General features: G+C 40.8%; 2 protein-coding genes across 5 annotated transcripts; one reads left to right on the plus strand and one right to left on the minus strand.

Annotated features, from left to right (window-relative positions):
- The first annotated feature begins 1,593 nt into the window (after positions 1 to 1,593).
- inha (inhibin subunit alpha) lies at positions 1,594 to 6,665 on the plus strand. The gene is made up of 2 exons (XM_085398832.1): positions 1,594 to 1,894; positions 5,923 to 6,665. The coding sequence occupies exons 1-2, from the start codon at positions 1,594 to 1,596 to the stop codon at positions 6,663 to 6,665; spliced, it is 1,044 nt and encodes a 347-aa protein (XP_085254958.1).
- A 1,217-nt stretch (positions 6,666 to 7,882) lies between these two features.
- On the minus strand, positions 7,883 to 15,983 carry LOC146641912 (gap junction gamma-1 protein-like). 4 transcript variants are annotated; one of them, XM_085398850.1, is made up of 6 exons: positions 15,810 to 15,983; positions 12,099 to 12,131; positions 11,558 to 11,829; positions 11,243 to 11,468; positions 10,405 to 11,142; positions 7,883 to 9,313 (listed from the first exon to the last, which is right to left on the minus strand). In XM_085398850.1, exons 3-6 carry the CDS (start codon positions 11,795 to 11,797, stop codon positions 9,300 to 9,302), a joined length of 1,218 nt encoding a protein of 405 aa, XP_085254976.1. In that variant the 5' UTR covers positions 11,798 to 11,829; positions 12,099 to 12,131; positions 15,810 to 15,983; the 3' UTR covers positions 7,883 to 9,299. The 4 variants fall into 4 exon arrangements, with proteins under 4 accessions (XP_085254976.1, XP_085254975.1, XP_085254978.1 ...); XM_085398849.1 differs by lacking the exon at positions 12,099 to 12,131 and having other exon boundaries at positions 15,810 to 15,982; XM_085398852.1 differs by lacking the exon at positions 12,099 to 12,131 and having other exon boundaries at positions 10,465 to 11,142; positions 15,810 to 15,981.
- Positions 15,984 to 17,403: the final 1,420 nt, after the last annotated feature.

Genomic DNA, 17,403 nt, shown 5'->3' on the forward strand with positions numbered 1-17,403 from the left:
GATGATACAGCAGAGGATTGGGAGAATGTCATGTGGTCAGATGAAACCAAAGTAGAACTTTTTGGTATAAACTCAACTCGTTGTGTTTGGAGGAAGACGAATACTGAGTTGCATCCCAAGAACACCATACCTACTGTGAAGCATGGGGGTGGAAACATCATGCTATGGGGCTGTTTTTCTGCCAAGGGGACAGGACGACTGATCCGTGTTAAGGACAGAATGAATGGGGCCATGTATCGTGAGATTTTGAGCCAAAACCTCCTTCCATCAGTGAGAACTTTGAAGATGAAACGAGGCTGGGTCTTCCAACATGACAATGATCCAAAACACACCGCCCGGGCAACAAAGGAGTGGCTCCGTAAGAAGCATTTGAAAGTCCTGGAGTGGCCTAGCCAGTCTCCAGACCTCAACCCCATAGAAAATCTGTGGCGGGAGTTGAAAGTCCGTGTTGCTCGGCGACAGCCCCAAAACATCACTGCTCTCGAGAAGATCTGCATGGAGGAATGGGCCAAAATACCAGCTACTGTGTGTGCAAACCTGGTAAAGACCTATAGTAAACGTTTGACCTCTGTTATTGCCAACAAAGGTTATGTTACAAAGTATTGAGTTGTATTTTTGTTATTGACCAAATACTTATTTTCCACCCTGATTTACAAATAAATTCTTTACAAATCCTACCATGTGGATTCATGGATTTTTTTTTTTTTTTCACATTCTGTCTCTCACAGTTGAAGTGTACCTCTGGTGCAAATTACTGACCTCTGTCATCATTTTAAGTGGGGGAACTTGCACAATCGGTGGCTGACTAAATACTTTTTTGCCCCACTGTAAATTCTCCTCAAACCTAAACCACGGAAAACATTTTCCCAGACAGGGATTCAAGGTCAGTCAGATAAAGAGGCGCAGACAAAGGCATTTTGTTTTTGACAGCTGTGTGTGTTCAGCTTAATGCCAGACTACAGATTTAGTGATCACAGGTAGATTTATTCCTAATTTTGAAAGGATTTCCAATTTCCTTCCTATCATTTCAAAATGTATTACTGCTTTTGTGTGTGTGTGTGTGTGTGTGTGTGTGTGTGTGTGTGTGTGTGTGTGTGTGTGTGTGTGTGTGTGTAAGAGTGTGCAACATGGAAGCATACAGAAATCTGAGAGGAGGAATGTCTTGACAGATGCCTAAATTTAATTCACATCAAATAAAAAAGGAGAAGTTTATATATTTGTGGCATTTATATGTTTTTATCTGTATGCTGAAGATTAAAGTAAACCAATCTACCCAGAAACAACTGAGTAGGACAAAGAAGCAGACAGAGACACATTCCCCTGTTACTGTGTGTAACATCCAATCCGTCAAGGTCACTCTTTATCTTCCATTTGTTTCACCAGCAGAATGCCTTACTTCACAGACTTCTCTCAGAGGCAGATAGCACGCAGAGACAAAACAAATATGTTAGAAAACAGGGAAAGCAACAGGAGGGAATCCATTTTCTAGAGGTAACCAGACAAACAAGGCAGACTCTGAAGCTGTAAAAATTGTTGCGCCTACTTTAAGGATTTTTTTTTCCCCTCTCATCAAGAGTTTCAAGATATATAGTCATGGTGTCCTGTACTGTCCTCATCCTGGGTCCTCTTTGCATCCATGGTATAATTCAAGCTTGCATGGGTGAGGAGCTGTCCCGTGGGGCTGTGCTATCCTGGTTCAAAGTACGGGTTCTGGAAGGTCTCGGGCTCGAAGAACCCCCTCTGAGCACGCTGCAAGGTCCCGATGCAGACAGGGTACCTCCTGATACGAGGCACCTGCACCAGAGGGCCCACAGGACAAGCAGAACATCATGGGTTAATCCTCAAACCCGTCCGAACCAGGAATCATCGCAAATAATTCTGTTCCCGGGTTCAGGTGAGAAATTCTTTTGCACTTATCTGTTTGAGTGGAGTGAGTCTAAAACTCCACACGGGTCTTTAAATCGATCAACAGGTCAAATGTCCTCTTACTCTTACAAATAAAACAGTATACGGATACATTTTGACTTTAAGTTTTAATAGATCTTATTCTAAACGAAAACCATAAGGATGCCATTATTTGCAAAATTTTTCTGCAAAATTTCCTTGCAAAGTTTATTATTTGTATATTATAGATGGTTATACATATTTTTACTTCTTTTAACATCCATTAATATACATTTGTATTAGTAGTAAAAACAAAATGATGCGCAGCAGAATTGCATCTATCCAAATGCCAGGTAGTACGATAATAAGATACACTGAATAATCAAAATTATGTAATAGTATTAAGGGTGGTGGGATCAAATAAGTGTAAACTTCATCCTACTCCTTTCCAAGCATCTAAATTGTGTAAAATATAGAGACATTCACAACAACTCAGCATATTAACTTTGTTTTATTTTCCTATTTACAATGTATTCTGCTCTCTAAGGAGCTTGGAAAGAAAAGCATCTGGACATCTTTAAGTTATTTGAAGACGTTTCACCTCTCATCCGAGAAGCTTCTTCAGTTCTGAGGAGAACTGAAGAAGCTTCTCAGACAATGTATTCTGCTATTTTAGGTATATTTACATGTTCCAAATAAAACAATTAATAGTTAGGTAGACAGATATGTGATTTAGTCTTTATGTCCTTAGACAGGGCGATGTCCAAAGTCTGTCCCGGGCCAATCATGGCACTAAATCAGATTTTATATGTCCCCTCGCTCCTTCCTTAAAACGTATTAGTTCTGGCCCGCTGCCACAAACAGAATCAATAATGTGTAATGTTCTCTTTTCACCCCATGGTGGCAGCACCATCTGTCTTTTATACACTCTCTGTTACAACCAACATAGAGTGTATAAAAGTTTCAAAAACTCACAAAATACACACAAAAGTAAGTTGTTTAAAATTAACCTGATCTACTGATATTCATCACCTTCACTGAAGTTCCTCAAGCTTTATGTTATATCATTCTTTGTATGTGAATTAAAAGTCGATTTATTTTGGTAACCTTTGAACACACCTGATCACCTTTAATGATAATTCTTGTCTAATTGAAAATAAAATAGAACACCTCAAAAAAAGGGTGAAACGGATTGTTGGCTCTAAAGTTTCCATTAATAAATATGGGATTTTTGGGGGAAAAAAAAGTTTGCCAGTGCTGTTTATCCATCACTGTTATAGTGTGAGTTGCAACCTCAGAGACATTAGTTTTAAATATATTTGCCTTCTCTAAAATGTAATGGAACTAATGGCACTCGCCCTGAAGTGCTGTCTGCCGAGGTGGCTCACTCCCTGGACGGTATTTCTTACAGTACTTACCATAGTATCATATCAGTAAGTTTGGTCAGAGTGAAAACCTCTTGTCATTTTAAATGGTTCTTGTTAGCATTATTAACACTTTGACCTTCAGATCAATCAAACTTGACCTTAAAGGAGAGGTCTATGAGAGGTATGTGTTGACACACCACACTTGTAAGAATCATAGTTATCAAGTCATAAGGCTTTTTATCAATTTTCAACCAATAAATCATTAAGCTGACCTTGAAGACAATGGTGCATTTAAGCCAAATTTTAATGGATTGTTAACATGATCCCACTTTACACTCCTGCAAAGTTTTATCAGAATTCATTCAACTGTTTGAGCCATTGTTTTTACAAACATAATGGCATGCATGCACACAAACACTACTAAAAACACAACCTCCTAGGTGGTGACAATGCTTAAATTTCAGTGCTGCATATTGTAATGCAGCCTTACTTATACAGTGGGGCAAAAAAGTATTTAGTCAGCCACCGATTGTGCAAGTTCCCCCACCTAAAATGATGACAGAGGTCAGTAATTTGCACCAGAGGTACACTTCAACTGTGAGAGACAGAATGTGAAAAAAAAAAAAAAAAAAATTCATGAATCCACATGGTAGGATTTGTAAAGAATTTATTCGTAAATCAGGGTGGAAAATAAGTATTTGGTCAATAACAAAAATACAACTCAATACTTTGTAACCTTTGTTGGCAATAACAGAGGTCAAACGTTTACTATAGGTCTTTACCAGGTTTGCACACACAGTAGCTGGTATTTTGGCCCATTCCTCCATGCAGATCTTCTCGAGAGCAGTGATGTTTTGGGGCTGTCGCCGAGCAACACGGACTTTCAACTCCCGCCACAGATTTTCTATGGGGTTGAGGTCTGGAGACTGGCTAGGCCACTCCAGGACTTTCAAATGCTTCTTACGGAGCCACTCCTTTGTTGCCCGGGCGGTGTGTTTTGGATCATTGTCATGTTGGAAGACCCAGCCTCGTTTCATCTTCAAAGTTCTCACTGATGGAAGGTGGTTTTGGCTCAAAATCTCACGATACATGGCCCCATTCATTCTGCCCTTAACACAGATCAGTCGTCCTGTCCCCTTGGCAGAAAAACAGCCCCATAGCATGATGTTTCCACCCCCATACTTCACAGTAGGTATGGTGTTCTTGGGATGCAACTCAGTATTCTTCTTCCTCCAAACACGACGAGTTGAGTTTATACCAAAAAGTTCTACTTTGGTTTCATCTGACCACATGACATTCTCCCAATCCTCTGCTGTATCATCCATGTGCTCTCTGGCAAACTTCAGACGGGCCTGGACATGCACTGGCTTCAGCAGCGGAACACGTCTGGCACTGCGGGATTTGATTCCCTGCCGTTGTAGTGTGTTACTGATGGTGACCTTTGTTATTTTGGTCCCAGCTCACTGCAGGTCATTCACCAGGTCCCCCCGTGTGGTTCTGGGATCTTTGCTCACCGTTCTCATGATCATTTTGACCCCACGGGATGAGATCTTGCGTGGAGCCCCAGATCGAGGGAGATTATCAGTGGTCTTGTATGTCTTCCATTTTCTGATGATTGCTCCCACAGTTGATTTTTTCACACCAAGCTGCTTGCCTATTGTAGATTCACTCTTCCCAGTCTGGTGCAGGTCTACAATACTTTTCCTGGTGTCCTTCGAAAGCTCTTTGGTCTTGGCCATGGCGGAGTTTGGAGTCTGACTGTTTGAGGCTGTGGACAGGTGTCTTTTATACAGATGATGAGTTCAAACAGGTGCCATTCATACAGGTAACGAGTGGGGGACAGAAAAGCTTCTTACAGAAGACGTTACAGGTCTGTGAGAGCCAGAGATTTTCCTTGTTTGAGGTGACCAAATACTTATTTTCCACCGTGATTTACGAATAAATTCTTTACAAATCCTACCATGTGGATTCATGGATTTTTTTTTCACATTCTGTCTCTCACAGTTGAAGTGTACCTCTGGTGCAAATTACTGACCTCTGTCATCATTTTAAGTGGGGGAACTTGCATAATCGGTGGCTGACTAAATACTTTTTTGCCCCACTGTAGTTATGTTGCAGTAAACTGGCAGAGATGTGTACTTTATCTGCAACACTTAATTTTTATAAACTTAACTCATGTTTAGACACATTAACTACATGTAGGAAAGAAACAAAGCCAACACAATGCAGTTTTTTAAATAATAAAAGGCAAGTAGAAAACAATTTTTTAAATAAATGTGTGTAGATGGGGCATGTGTAATTTGGGGTTTAACTTAACTGTCAAAGAATAACCTTATACTGAATAAACTTGTTAGTGTCCTCTCAGGTTGAAAGAAGTTCATGCTGGATCCAAATTAGTAATCATACCTGTCAGTGTCCTGATGCATGCTCAGTCATCCAGGTAAGTAAATCACCAAAAGTTGGTTCTGTTCATCTGGACGTAGCGTTTTCAGTGGGAGAAACGTTTCGTCACTCAGCCAAGTGCCTTCTTAAGTGACTGTGCTGTGATGTACACATCTTCATCACCGCTGTTCACTGTGAAGAATTTCACTTTGTGCTTAGAGATGAAAGAAAGTGTTAAGTAGGCTAACAGATGTTTGTTTGTTTTTTTTAATCTGATGTCTCCCTGTAGACTGCACCAAATCGGACTCAGCTCAGGGAGAAACTGCAAACAGACATATGACATATTACTTCCAGCCCTCCATCAACAGCCAGGACACTGTAGTCACATCAGCCCACTTCTGGTTCTTTGCAGGCGAAGCAGTCACAGCTAACTCCTCCGCCCAGCTTTTCATTGTAACCACAGCACTAGAACGACTCCAGGCAGCGGAGGCTCCATCAAATTCAAGCTCTGATGGATGGACCACCTACCATCTGGACCAGAACCTGCTGGCCCTTGTCGCCGAAGGCCCCTTTCTTCTTCAGGTCCACTGTCCAGCCTGTCAGTGCCACGCAGGAGAACCAGACAAGATGCCCTTTCTTCACCTCCATGTTCAACCTCGTGGACCTTCCCGGTCACCCCGCAATGCAGCAGTGACCATTCCTTGGTCTCCCTCTGCCATCTATCTTCTGCAGCGGCCCTCTCAGGAAAGGCCTCTACACAGCGACTGCCACCGAGCAGAGATCGACATCAGCTTTGAGGAGCTAGGGTGGGACAATTGGATCGTCCATCCGAAAGTGCTGACGTTTTACTACTGTCACGGAAACTGCTCGGGTGGGGATCTAACCACTGCAATGTTGGGGATCACTCAGTGTTGCGCTCCCGTCCCGGGGACCATGAGGTCCCTGAGGATCACCACGACATCTGATGGTGGATACTCATTCAAGTATGAGACCTTGCCTAACATTATACCTGAAGAGTGTACATGTATCTGAACATCAGACCTTAAAGGCCAGTTCACCCAAATAAAAGATTTCAGTTTACTTACAAGTCACAGTTGAAATTTGATTACTGCTCTTATTAAACTTGATTTTGTCTTATTCACTTACAATTCTGTCCTGATTGTTCTCTAGTTTGGGTGTGTGCTACATAAGCCTCAAAACAGATTGTACTTTATATGTTAACCTTGATTAAAGTGTTATTTAGCGGGTTTTGTTTGTTTAATGTGTTGTTTTCACCCTTTCACTGGTACTGCTTAGTGTACCTCACATCAATATTCAACACACAGTCATACAAGGAAGTGTAAGATATAGTTCTACATGTGCTAAAAATTAAAGTCAATAAAATTTAAGATACTTTTTCTAGGAACACTTTAACCATCAATTAAAGTCCTTACTGCCGTAAATTAAATAAATTGAACATTGTAAAAATGGCCAATGACACGATCAACTTAAAATTAAAATTTCTGTTAAAATTTCCTTGTTTAATTTATCTATTGAGTTCTATACATCTGTTCCTTTCCACATAACTTAGTCGCATATTTGCTATACCAATTTTTTTGGATATGTATGCATAAATTTGGCATTTTAGATACATTGCTTAAAACTCAATTCATACCTGATGAGGACTTGGTCGATATGTTTGCTTTGCTTGCTGAATTAATCCAGAACCCCCAATTGACCAATTTAACGACTAAATCAAGGGGAAAATTGGGTTCTTCCCTTATTGGGCCACTGAAAGATTATTATTATTATTATAATAATAAACCAAAGTGACATAGTGAAATAGTTTGAGCTCATTTAAACCCCTTTTAACCATTACTTGATTATTCCTCTGGAGGGCATAGTAGGCCTACTTTAAAACCCATCATTTTACCTTAAACAGTATGACTGACCCTGTAGATGTCAGGGTAACTAACAGATGTCACTCGTTTTTACAATCCAATAAATTTTCATTTTAATTGATAAATTAACATGTTAATACATATTGAGCAGACTGCAATTCAACCACAGGTTTAAACAATTATTAAAAATAAATAAATAAATCAAATCAAGGACAGGAGTAAACGATTTCAAATATATTTATTTACTCTGAAGACAAAATAATCTCTACAGTTACAATAACTACAAAACTTGCAATAGAAAAAAAAAGTACTATACTCAAAAATTGAATGTCGTACCTCGAAATAAGTAGCAAAACTGGAAGTGAGATGATTATAAGAATACAGCAACAGTTCTTTGGCGATCCGCACTTTGTTCTCCAGGATATAAAACCAACTATGAAAACGTTTCAACTGTATGAATACTGAAAGCTACTGAACACAAAAAAAAAAAAAAAAAAAAAAAGGAAGGAAGGAATCTCACGGTGAGTTGAAGATTACATGTTTACATGGCACCAGGCTGTGCGTCAGCAAACTGTCATCCTTTCCTCAGCTTGGCTTTTCTTCCTCCTTCTTTCCCGGGATGCACAAAGGTATCCGTGTTTCAGCACGAAGGAGAAGGAGAAAGAGGTTGCATGTCAAGGACGGAAAATATGTCTCACTAAAGAAGAATGTAAATTTGTAAAGACAAGGGTGGAATTACATGTTTGACAGTGCCCCAGAAAACAGATGTTTCTAGCCAGTTAGCATGAAAAACCACAAAAAGTGAATTTTCCAACTTTCTGCCCCAACGAACACTAAATATTTGTTTTAGAACATAATTTAGGAAAGGATTAACATTGAAATGCTGAGGTGGTATTTGCATGACAACACTTCCTTCTACACAAATGTCACTAGCCTACAACGTTTGGTCAAAAAAAAAAAAAAAAAAAAACTTAAATAAAGGCCGGTAAAATGATTGTACAAAGATGATTGTTGGAAATGTGTGGAACGGTTCCTGTTGATTAAAGAATTCAAGCATTTCCCAGGTAAATATTTTTGGCTGATTTGGGTAAATAGGCTTCGAAAAGAAATAGAAAAAAAAAAAAATCTTTCTGTCAAACATTTCTGAAGTGGAATTATCTGGCTAATACACCAATAATTCCCAACATTTAAATTAAAGATGACTCATCCAGTTACAGGTTTAGCCCCACTTAACAAGCTTCTGCACATACTCAAAAACATTACATAACGCAAGGTCATGTTTAAGATTTGAGACCAATAAGCTTCAACCAAGTGAGACATCAACATTCAGAAACATTAATAAAAAATAAAAGCCTCTCTTGTGAACCAAACAAAAAAAAAATAAAAAAAATACACTCAGCTGAAGCTTACAATAATCCTTGCGTGGTCTTATAATGGACAGGTTATTGCAATGCAACAAAACACAGAGATGACGAAAGAACATGGGGTAGACGAGGTCTAGCCAAAGGCACAGTCAAAGTTTGGATGTAGGTCGGCAAGCTTTCAAGTTTAGAGTCGTGGAAATTAACCATTTGTCACAACACCGCTCAGTCAGCATTTCTTTGTTTTCAACTGACCTCTAATACTGAAAGGCACATTTCTCTCATCCCCACACACAAACACACGCACACATATTACACACACTTTGGTCTCCCTCAGTGGTCTGACTGCATTCCCATATGTGCTTCCCCCATGTGTTTAAGGCCAGTAGGAATGAAAGGACAGACATTTGAGGCAGGAAGCACGCTCAGGCATGTATCCCTAGAAGATAAAGAGACCAGAGATTATTAAGCATGCATGTTCACTTAAAACTGAGATTTTTTCTGATGTTTTTAGGTCAAACCAAAGTAGGAAATAAACCACAAAAAATAAATAAAAATCTGACATAAAGTCCAAAGTTAAGCCTGTATTTACATAATCAGCTGGAAGTAGAAAGATTCAATATTCTTCTCTGGTTTCCATGTGCCAAATATTAAGGTTAGTGCCATCCTTGAATTTTAGAGTGCTGACTGGACAAAATTTCAAACAACTAAATGATGGAAAGCCAACAATGAAGGGTTGGATCTCTATAACTGCAGTTCCTCTAATGGCCACTTGAGGCCCATTTAAAAAAAAAAACCCACACACTATTCCAAGTCATGATAGGACTACTTAATTGTTTTAATACCACTTTGGTGGAAGAAGACGGCTGTAGTCGGCAGCCATCATCATCATAATGATGCAATCACCTGGTAAATAATTACTTTGTACAGTTAACTGTACTCACAACCTGTTATAATCTGTGCTTCAGTCTGCCAAGTTAAAATCTAATATTGTATCTCTAGGTCACTTAGAAGCTAACCCGGACTGGGCAATGCACCACTGGATTCCATGTGCAGCTTTCCAACCAAACTCTCTAGCATTAGCTAATACCTTAGCACTCCACCATCTTGCCCAAATATGGTCACTTCAGTCTTAAGACAAGCAAGATGGCAGCAGCCATAAAGCTAAAGTTGAGGCTTCAAAATGCAAACCCACAAACCAGTGGGTGAGGTCACTGTGGCTACATGTTTCACAGAGTCTATGATTTTAGCTGATTAATCACATCTTCCAGCCCTAATTTATTTATAGAAAAAGTACTTTTATATGCTGGCAATACTCCTCTTCTAAATATTTTCTCCATGGTTTAGAGCTGCAAATAATTTTCTTCAATTTTTAACAGTCCAAAACCCAAATGATGTTAATTTACAGTTATACAAAACAGAAGAGTGGCAAACTCTTACTTTTGAGAAACCTGAACCACATTTAGCTGAATGTTTGGCTTTTTATATAAATAAATGATTTGGTTTTGATTATTGAAGGCTGAACTCTACCTCCTGGTTCATCTGTGTCAAATTCAGTGTGTCGAATGGAGGTCCGAGCGTCTTCTTTACCTTTCTCGCTCGCCTCTCCTTGCTTCTCCTGGGCAAAATTGAGACGGTTCTGCTCTGCAGCAGTCTGTGCAGCTGTGTTAACCTCTGGGCTGCTGCTGCGTGAAGGACTTCCTTCATCCACCTGGTAGGCGAGGTCCAGGTGCTGCTGGGCCAGCCTCAGGTGTCTTCTCAACCGCTCGAGCTCCCTGGACGAGGGACCCTCATCCCCAATACTCTCTCGCCCAGAATCACCCATTGGCAAGTCCCTCAGCTCTTTCATTTTCTCCTTTTTCATGGTGGCGTGGTATCCTGGTGGAGCTGTAGGCATGGAGCGTGAGGCCGGTGGACGGGAGGTGCGTGTGTTGAGGGTGGCCCGCCTGCGGAAAGTGTCACGGATGCTGCCGATACCCAAATGGATGATTTCCAGGATGGTGAGGAGAAGGCAGAGAAAGGACACAACGTACATCACCAGAAGGAAGATCGTCTTCTCCGTGGGACGGGAAACAAAGCAGTCCACCGTGTGCGGGCACGGAGAACGAGTGCAGACATAGGAGGGAATCACCTCGAAGCCGTAAAGAATATACTGCCCAAAAAGGAAGGCCACCTCAAAGGCAGAGCGCCACAGCAGTTGGCACACATAGACTTTCATCAGGCCGTCACGCAAGATCCGCCGGCGACCATCATGTTTTTTCTCTGAGCCTTGAAAACAGAAACATTAGAAGCCAACTTAGTATCAAGTAGGGGTTGTAATCTATTAGAACATTAAAGATGCTTTGTGAAAGACGTACTGCTGCCCTACTTTGTTCTGCTTTGTCTGTCTTTTCTGGTTCAATCTCTTCAGCAATCATTGGGTCTTCTTCTCCGTTGTCCTCTACCTCTTCATAGTCCCTCGCAGCCCCACGTTTGATGATTGGTATTCTCTTCTTCCGCTTTGGGCCCGGCCGAAAGTCCGTCTCTTCCATGCGGGCGATCTTGTGCATGGCAAATCCAAGGTACATTATGGTTGGGGTGGTGATCATGATCACCTGGAGGTAAATGTATGCATGTTGACATTAACAGTACTGTTTTGTGTGAGTAAAATAAACACCGACAGCCTTCTTTTGCTAGAGCTCACCTGGAAGATCCAGAATCTGACATGTGAGAGCGGCGCAAATGCATCATAGCACACGTTCTCACAACCAGGCTGCTGTGTGTTGCAGACAAATTTGCTCTGTTCATCATAGTAGATGGTTTCGCCGCCAACAGCCGTCAGCACAATGCGGAAGATGATGAGCACAGTCAGCCAGACCTTCCCCACGAAGGTGGAGTGGTTGGATATCTCATCCAGCAGACGGGTTAGAAAGCTCCAACTCATGGTGCCAAGGTGATCGGACCACTAAGTTAGCTCTGGGTTCAAAACAAAAGCATGAGACTGAGAAGTGATGGGAAAACTTCGTTTTGCATTCATAAAAATCAAAGTGAGCAAGAACAGCAGCCTGTGAATCTGTGAGGTTTATGCATGTCTTATTTTAGGATCACAGCAACTAAAAGAAGCCTTTGTGGACAGATGGTCATACAGCAGATGTTTATCATTAAGTATGAAACAATTAGCTGAATAATTATAGGCTGATCCACAGAAATGTAATCCAACCACACACACACACACACACACACGCCTTGTTGAGTGCCCACAGCAGATGTTTTGTATGCTGGGGGGGGACAAAAACAAAACATTCAATCAGTGTGATGACTTTGAACAACCTTGTTAAAGGACCTCTGTATGTACAGAAAATAAACATTTCGAGCTCTTATTCAATTAAGTTAAATATTGAAGCATTACTTCAACCGAAAGTCACTAGAAGAAACCAAATGATAAGCTTTCACACCCAAAAGAAGATTAAAACCATGCATTTGGAAATGCAGGTATTCCAAGAAAGTCTCCACAACAAATCTTAAAAAATAAATAGATAAACAAAAGCCACACATTTGGTATCAAGTAACACGAGGCCCATACAGGTGGTTTAAACCCAGGTCAGACATACAAGTCTTTAAATGCGAATCAGTCTTGTTGGTCAGAGTGCACTAGTCCCTAGCAGCATTTTCGAGAACCAACATTCCTACACCTCACTGCCACGCCAAGCTAGAGATGCTTAATCAGAATCAAAGAGGCAACTGGCAAGTTGCAGCTAGCTCTGAGGAGACCTGCTGTGGCTCCAGGCTGCAGGAATTATGATATTATAGCAGTGACTAGATCTAGGAATTTGCTCTCCAACTCTGCACCAGAAACTATTCTTTTAAATTCCTTCAAGTGCGGCAAATACTCAAAAAGTAATGTGCAAAAAGTCTTACAGCAGTGGCTGTAAGCTTTAGCAGCCAGCTGGAAATAACATTTAGAGTTGATGTAGCAGTTTAATAACTGATCAAGATAAGATTAGCTTTGTGCTTTTCCCCTCCAATTCTGGCTAAAGCCTGACTGAACTCAGTTTCAAAACACATCCTGGATCAGTCTAGTCTGTGATGAGGGTATTCTTTAACCAAACAGGGCACCAGACACACTGTAAAAGAGAAATGCCACCATAACTTTATTTCAAAACACATTTGATTGAAACCAACACAGAGGGGGAGGAGGATGAGAAAAAGGGACTCTATGAACTGCTCATCTTTACAATTACGCTTTTAGACCACAGGGTGTAGCAAAGAAAATAAGCAGCATTTCATGACTCATTGCAACAGCATCAGCCTTTAGCCATTACAGGCATCTGTAGGCTTGTCTCCTCAGATTAGCATTTGACACTCAGACGCATTGTTCATCATCCAGTCCTCTGAAATTCTTCTTTTCCAACCCTGGCACCTTCTGACGCTGAAAAATGGTTAGAGTGACTTGCCCGAGCCTGACCTGCGTAATGGAAAAATATCCCACAAAAAAAAAAAAAAAAAAAAAAAAAAAAAAAAATTAAGGCCTTAGTCTCACGAGACTAAGCCACACCAAAGCTATGAAAACTTCCAGACAGTAGGTCCCTGAAATCATCCCCTCAGATTTCGAACTGCAACAGCGTCGCCCTGAATCTAGAATTACATTTTGAAAACAAAAAATTACAAGCTTCATCTACTAAAGAAGGGGCATCACACTCACATCCCTGGGAAATGTACACTTGGTTTTCTAAAGCTGACAAAAGAGACAAAAAACAAAACAAAACAAGAGACAAGTCCAGTTGCCTGGTGATATCCATTTTACCCTCAACGCAGTGTTACAAAATCCACCTTTAGATGGCACATTAGCCAAGAGGTCTCAGAGGACGAGAGAAAAGGCTGCTGCTAAAATTTAAAAGCCTCTTTCTGGCATTCATTCAGCAAGGCAGACTTATCCCTTTAAACCTCCGCCCCCAGGGCAGCACTGCCTTTGGTTTCCTCCACTGAAACTTGTTCTTGCATTGCAACAGTTTGGCCTAAGTGTGTATTGAGGACATGACCTGATATAAAGAATACCGCACACAGACCAAAAGCATCTCAAGCAATGAAAGGCACGAGCAGGCTGACCAATAATGGACATCTAATCTCAGTGTAATTAGGAAAAACCTTTGATTAGAATAAGAAAAGACAAAACAAGAAGCCAGAAGCCGAGATTTCAGTTTGACCTCACTGAATTCCTGCTATCAGTTTCTAACCAAGCTTATCAGTCACCTGAACAAGCACCTGGAAAAAGCCAGTGACCTAGCCAGCAGAATTTACGAAGGCGAAGCAGACATGCCAAACAAGTGCGCACATTTAAAAACTTTTTTTTTTATAAATATGCTTTGCGTGCTCTTGCACCATCTCCTAACATCCCATACTCCCCCTCAAGAAAAATAAGCTGCAGAAAACAAATGTGTGAGTTTTGCTGAGTGTTTGGTGAATGACAAGAAAAATTTACTGTGTCATCACAGCTATGGTGACATTAAAAAAAAAAAAAGACGAAAAGAAAAACAACAAAGAAGAGAAAAAAAAGGAGGAATGCAATTTTGTGCCACGGGCTCAGAATAGTTTTGAGTTTCCAGCTGTTGTTCACTTTGCACAGGACTGCTCCAGAAGGGAGTTCAGCTCGTGCTAATGCTCAGGGTCCATTAAGAGTTTCTAGAGGTGCTGAGCTAAAAGAAGCAGGGAGGGGGAAAAAAAAAATAAGTTGAGACAGCAGCAAACGCACAGAATTTACTCATCTCAGGGGGCTTTACAGCACCCCTTGTTAACACACTGTAAAACTGCCCTCCCCTCCAGATAAAGACACCAAGGAAACCAAACATTCGCCTTTCAGCTATACATTTGACTAAGACAAACATGCATCTGGCTCAAGTAAATTTGAGCATTTTGTGCAGACTCACAAATGCACTGAAGTCTGCTTTAAAACAAAAAAAAAAAAATACAAACAACAACAAAAACAGTAGCTTATTTGCTCATGTGGTTTAAACCCTTTTCTGCTTCAGGAGTCACTATGCTCTCCAGGAGTTATGAGTGGGGTGGGTTGTGGAGAGTTTTTTTGGGGAAGGGATCTGGACAAAGGGAAAGTTAACATTCCTGCCTAACCAAAAGCAGAAAGCTGGGATTCTTAGGGTTCAGGGAGCAGACAGAGGGCACATGGACTCCCGATACAATCAGAGCAGCAGGAGGAGAACCATCCAGCATCTGCAAATGCAAATCACATCTTTTTTTTTTTTTGCTGTCTACAATAGTTTGACTTTGAGGAGAGCAGGGACAAAAATTAAATCTAAAGTGGAAAATGGAGTCAATGCACATGATTGATGTCGGTTTGTGTAGCTGGAAGGAAGTTTAAAAGCTCCTTGGTGGAGCTGTTGAAGGCTTCGAATACGCTTTGCTGAGTCAGACTTAATTGTTTTGGAAATTGTGGCATTCCTGGAGGAAAACTAAGTCCTGCCAAGCTTCAGTGGGGAAACAAGAATCCTCTTCTTCTTAGAAGATGAAGCCATCAAGTTCAGAGTCTGACTTCTGAAAGTTCAAAACAGCCATTAGCACATGAACTGCTCCCTTAAAAAAAACTTCTATTTACATATAAGAACTTTTTTCCTTGCACTGTGTGATCTCACAATGTTGCGAGCCGCACTAATGGTGACGTTATTCAAAGTCTCCATGTGTTAAATTTTTCCCCTTAGTTTAAAAACTGACGAATATAGGAAGACTCACCACTGACACTCCGGCACGCACAGCTTCAGAACTCGCCACGCGGACCTACTCAGTATATTTAGACTAAACCCTGCTCTTTAAAATAAATAATAAACAAACTTCTCGGGTACCAAACACAAAAAAACAAAAACAAACAAACCACAGTCGGCTTCAGCTAAACTCCAAAAGGAAAACCAAACGACACTAACTAACTTTTCTCGAGACCAAACACTCACCTTCTGCACTACAATCGGCGCGCTGCTTCTCTCCTCGCGCTTAATTGCTTCACCACGTTTTTCTAATTAGCGCGCGCGCGCTCGCTCTCTCACGCCGACCGTCTGCGTCCGAGGCAGCTTTCACTATGAAGCCATTCAGCCCGCGTTGACCCCATGTGTTGGGGTCCCGAACGAGAGCACAAAAGAAAGAGAGGTCTGCGACTCCTGCAGGCTCCTGCTTCCCTCCTCCTCCTGCTGCTGCTGCACCTCCTCCACGTAACTCGGCCCCATTCAAGAACAAGAGGAGGCCCCTGAAACCTGAGCTGCCCGACTACCGTTCTGCCCTCACGGTGAAGAACCAGGGGAATCCTATAGGTCTTTGCAATGTCCCGGATAAACTGCTGTCTGGACACGAAAGGTATGTCACAACAGGGCAGCCACTTAGTATGGAGGCCGAAAAATGCCAAAAATTCTGTTTATAAAAAAAGTAATTACAAGAAAAGAATTTCTCTGGAAAGGCTGTGCAAATATTTCGTGCATTAAAAATATTTTTTGGACTTGCCTATTCTTAATGCAAAATGTCAACAAGAGTTGCCTCAATGTAAAGGTAAAGGCCTTACAGTAATACAGCAATACTTTTTTTTTTTTTTTTTAAACCAAGCTAAATTGTTCTGATTTTCTGACCAATCAGATTGATGTATTTTGTAACAAGCGTGCTCATAGCTCAAAGTGTGCACAGGACTATGCGATGATGCAGAGATATAGAAATGGTAAAATAATACAGTTTTACCTCAGGCACAAAGCTAGATGCTGCTCCAGGTCAATCGGCTCTCTGAAATCATTTCTCTGCCTCTCAGGTGTGGTCCCAGCTCTGCGAACAAGATTTCAAACTGCCTCACTGACATCATGAAATATGTCCAAAAGCAGCCATGATACATCTTCAACTCCTGGATCAAACTATGAAATTCTCCCGGCTGCTGCTTTGGCTGAATTCATAATCTCAGGTTCTGTCTTTTCTTGTTTAGAGACATCACTTGATTTCAACTTTGTTTTTCTGTTTTACTTTGTTTTTTTTGGGGGGGGGGGGGGGGGGTTTAGGACAAATTTTACAAGTCCAGCTGAGGAAGTGACAAGCTAACAGTACAGAGCAAATAGCAAACATGTATCTACAGTATTACATGGATCATGGGTTTAAAACACACTTTACCTTCATCTTTTTCTTTCTCACCACATCAATGAACGATTCATTTCTTTTAAGCGTGTCCTTCACATGTTTTGGTTTCTGTCTGGTCCTGGTCATGCAGTTGTGTCCCCAGAAACACTTAATTTTTTTCTATATTATTATTATTATCATTATTTTTATTGTTATTAAGCTTTTGCAAAAAAAAAAAAATCCTATTTCTTTTGTGTTTTATGTGCATTGGCAGCATTTTTCCTCTCTGAGCCACCATAGCATCACCGTAATTATTTATCTTTGTAATTAAGTTACATAGGTATTTGGCATAAGTTAAAATTATGACATAGTTTACTTTTTTTTTTCTTTTTGTAAAGCAGCTGTCAAAAATAAAATGATTAATAAAGCAATCCTTTTAATCGGAACATTATAATCTTTATG

Source organism: Rhamphochromis longiceps, linkage group LG23 (assembly GCF_057381845.1).
Source record: "Rhamphochromis longiceps isolate RC_006_pf linkage group LG23, R_longiceps_female_GT1.1, whole genome shotgun sequence".
NCBI classification, from domain to species: domain Eukaryota; kingdom Metazoa; phylum Chordata; class Actinopteri; order Cichliformes; family Cichlidae; genus Rhamphochromis; species Rhamphochromis longiceps.

Coding starts and splice junctions, on each gene's coding strand:
- inha (XM_085398832.1), top strand. CDS start 1,594: ATGGTGTCCTGTACTGTCCTCATCCTGGGTCCTCTTTGCATCCATGGT. Junction 1,895..5,922: donor AATTCTGTTCCCGGGTTCAG/GTGAGAAATTCT, acceptor GTCTCCCTGTAG/ACTGCACCAAATCGGACTCA.
- LOC146641912 (XM_085398850.1), bottom strand. CDS start 11,797: ATGAGTTGGAGCTTTCTAACCCGTCTGCTGGATGAGATATCCAACCAC. Junction 11,469..11,557: donor TCAGATTCTGGATCTTCCAG/GTGAGCTCTAGC, acceptor ATTTACCTCCAG/GTGATCATGATCACCACCCC. Junction 11,143..11,242: donor GACAGACAAAGCAGAACAAA/GTAGGGCAGCAG, acceptor TCTGTTTTCAAG/GCTCAGAGAAAAAACATGAT.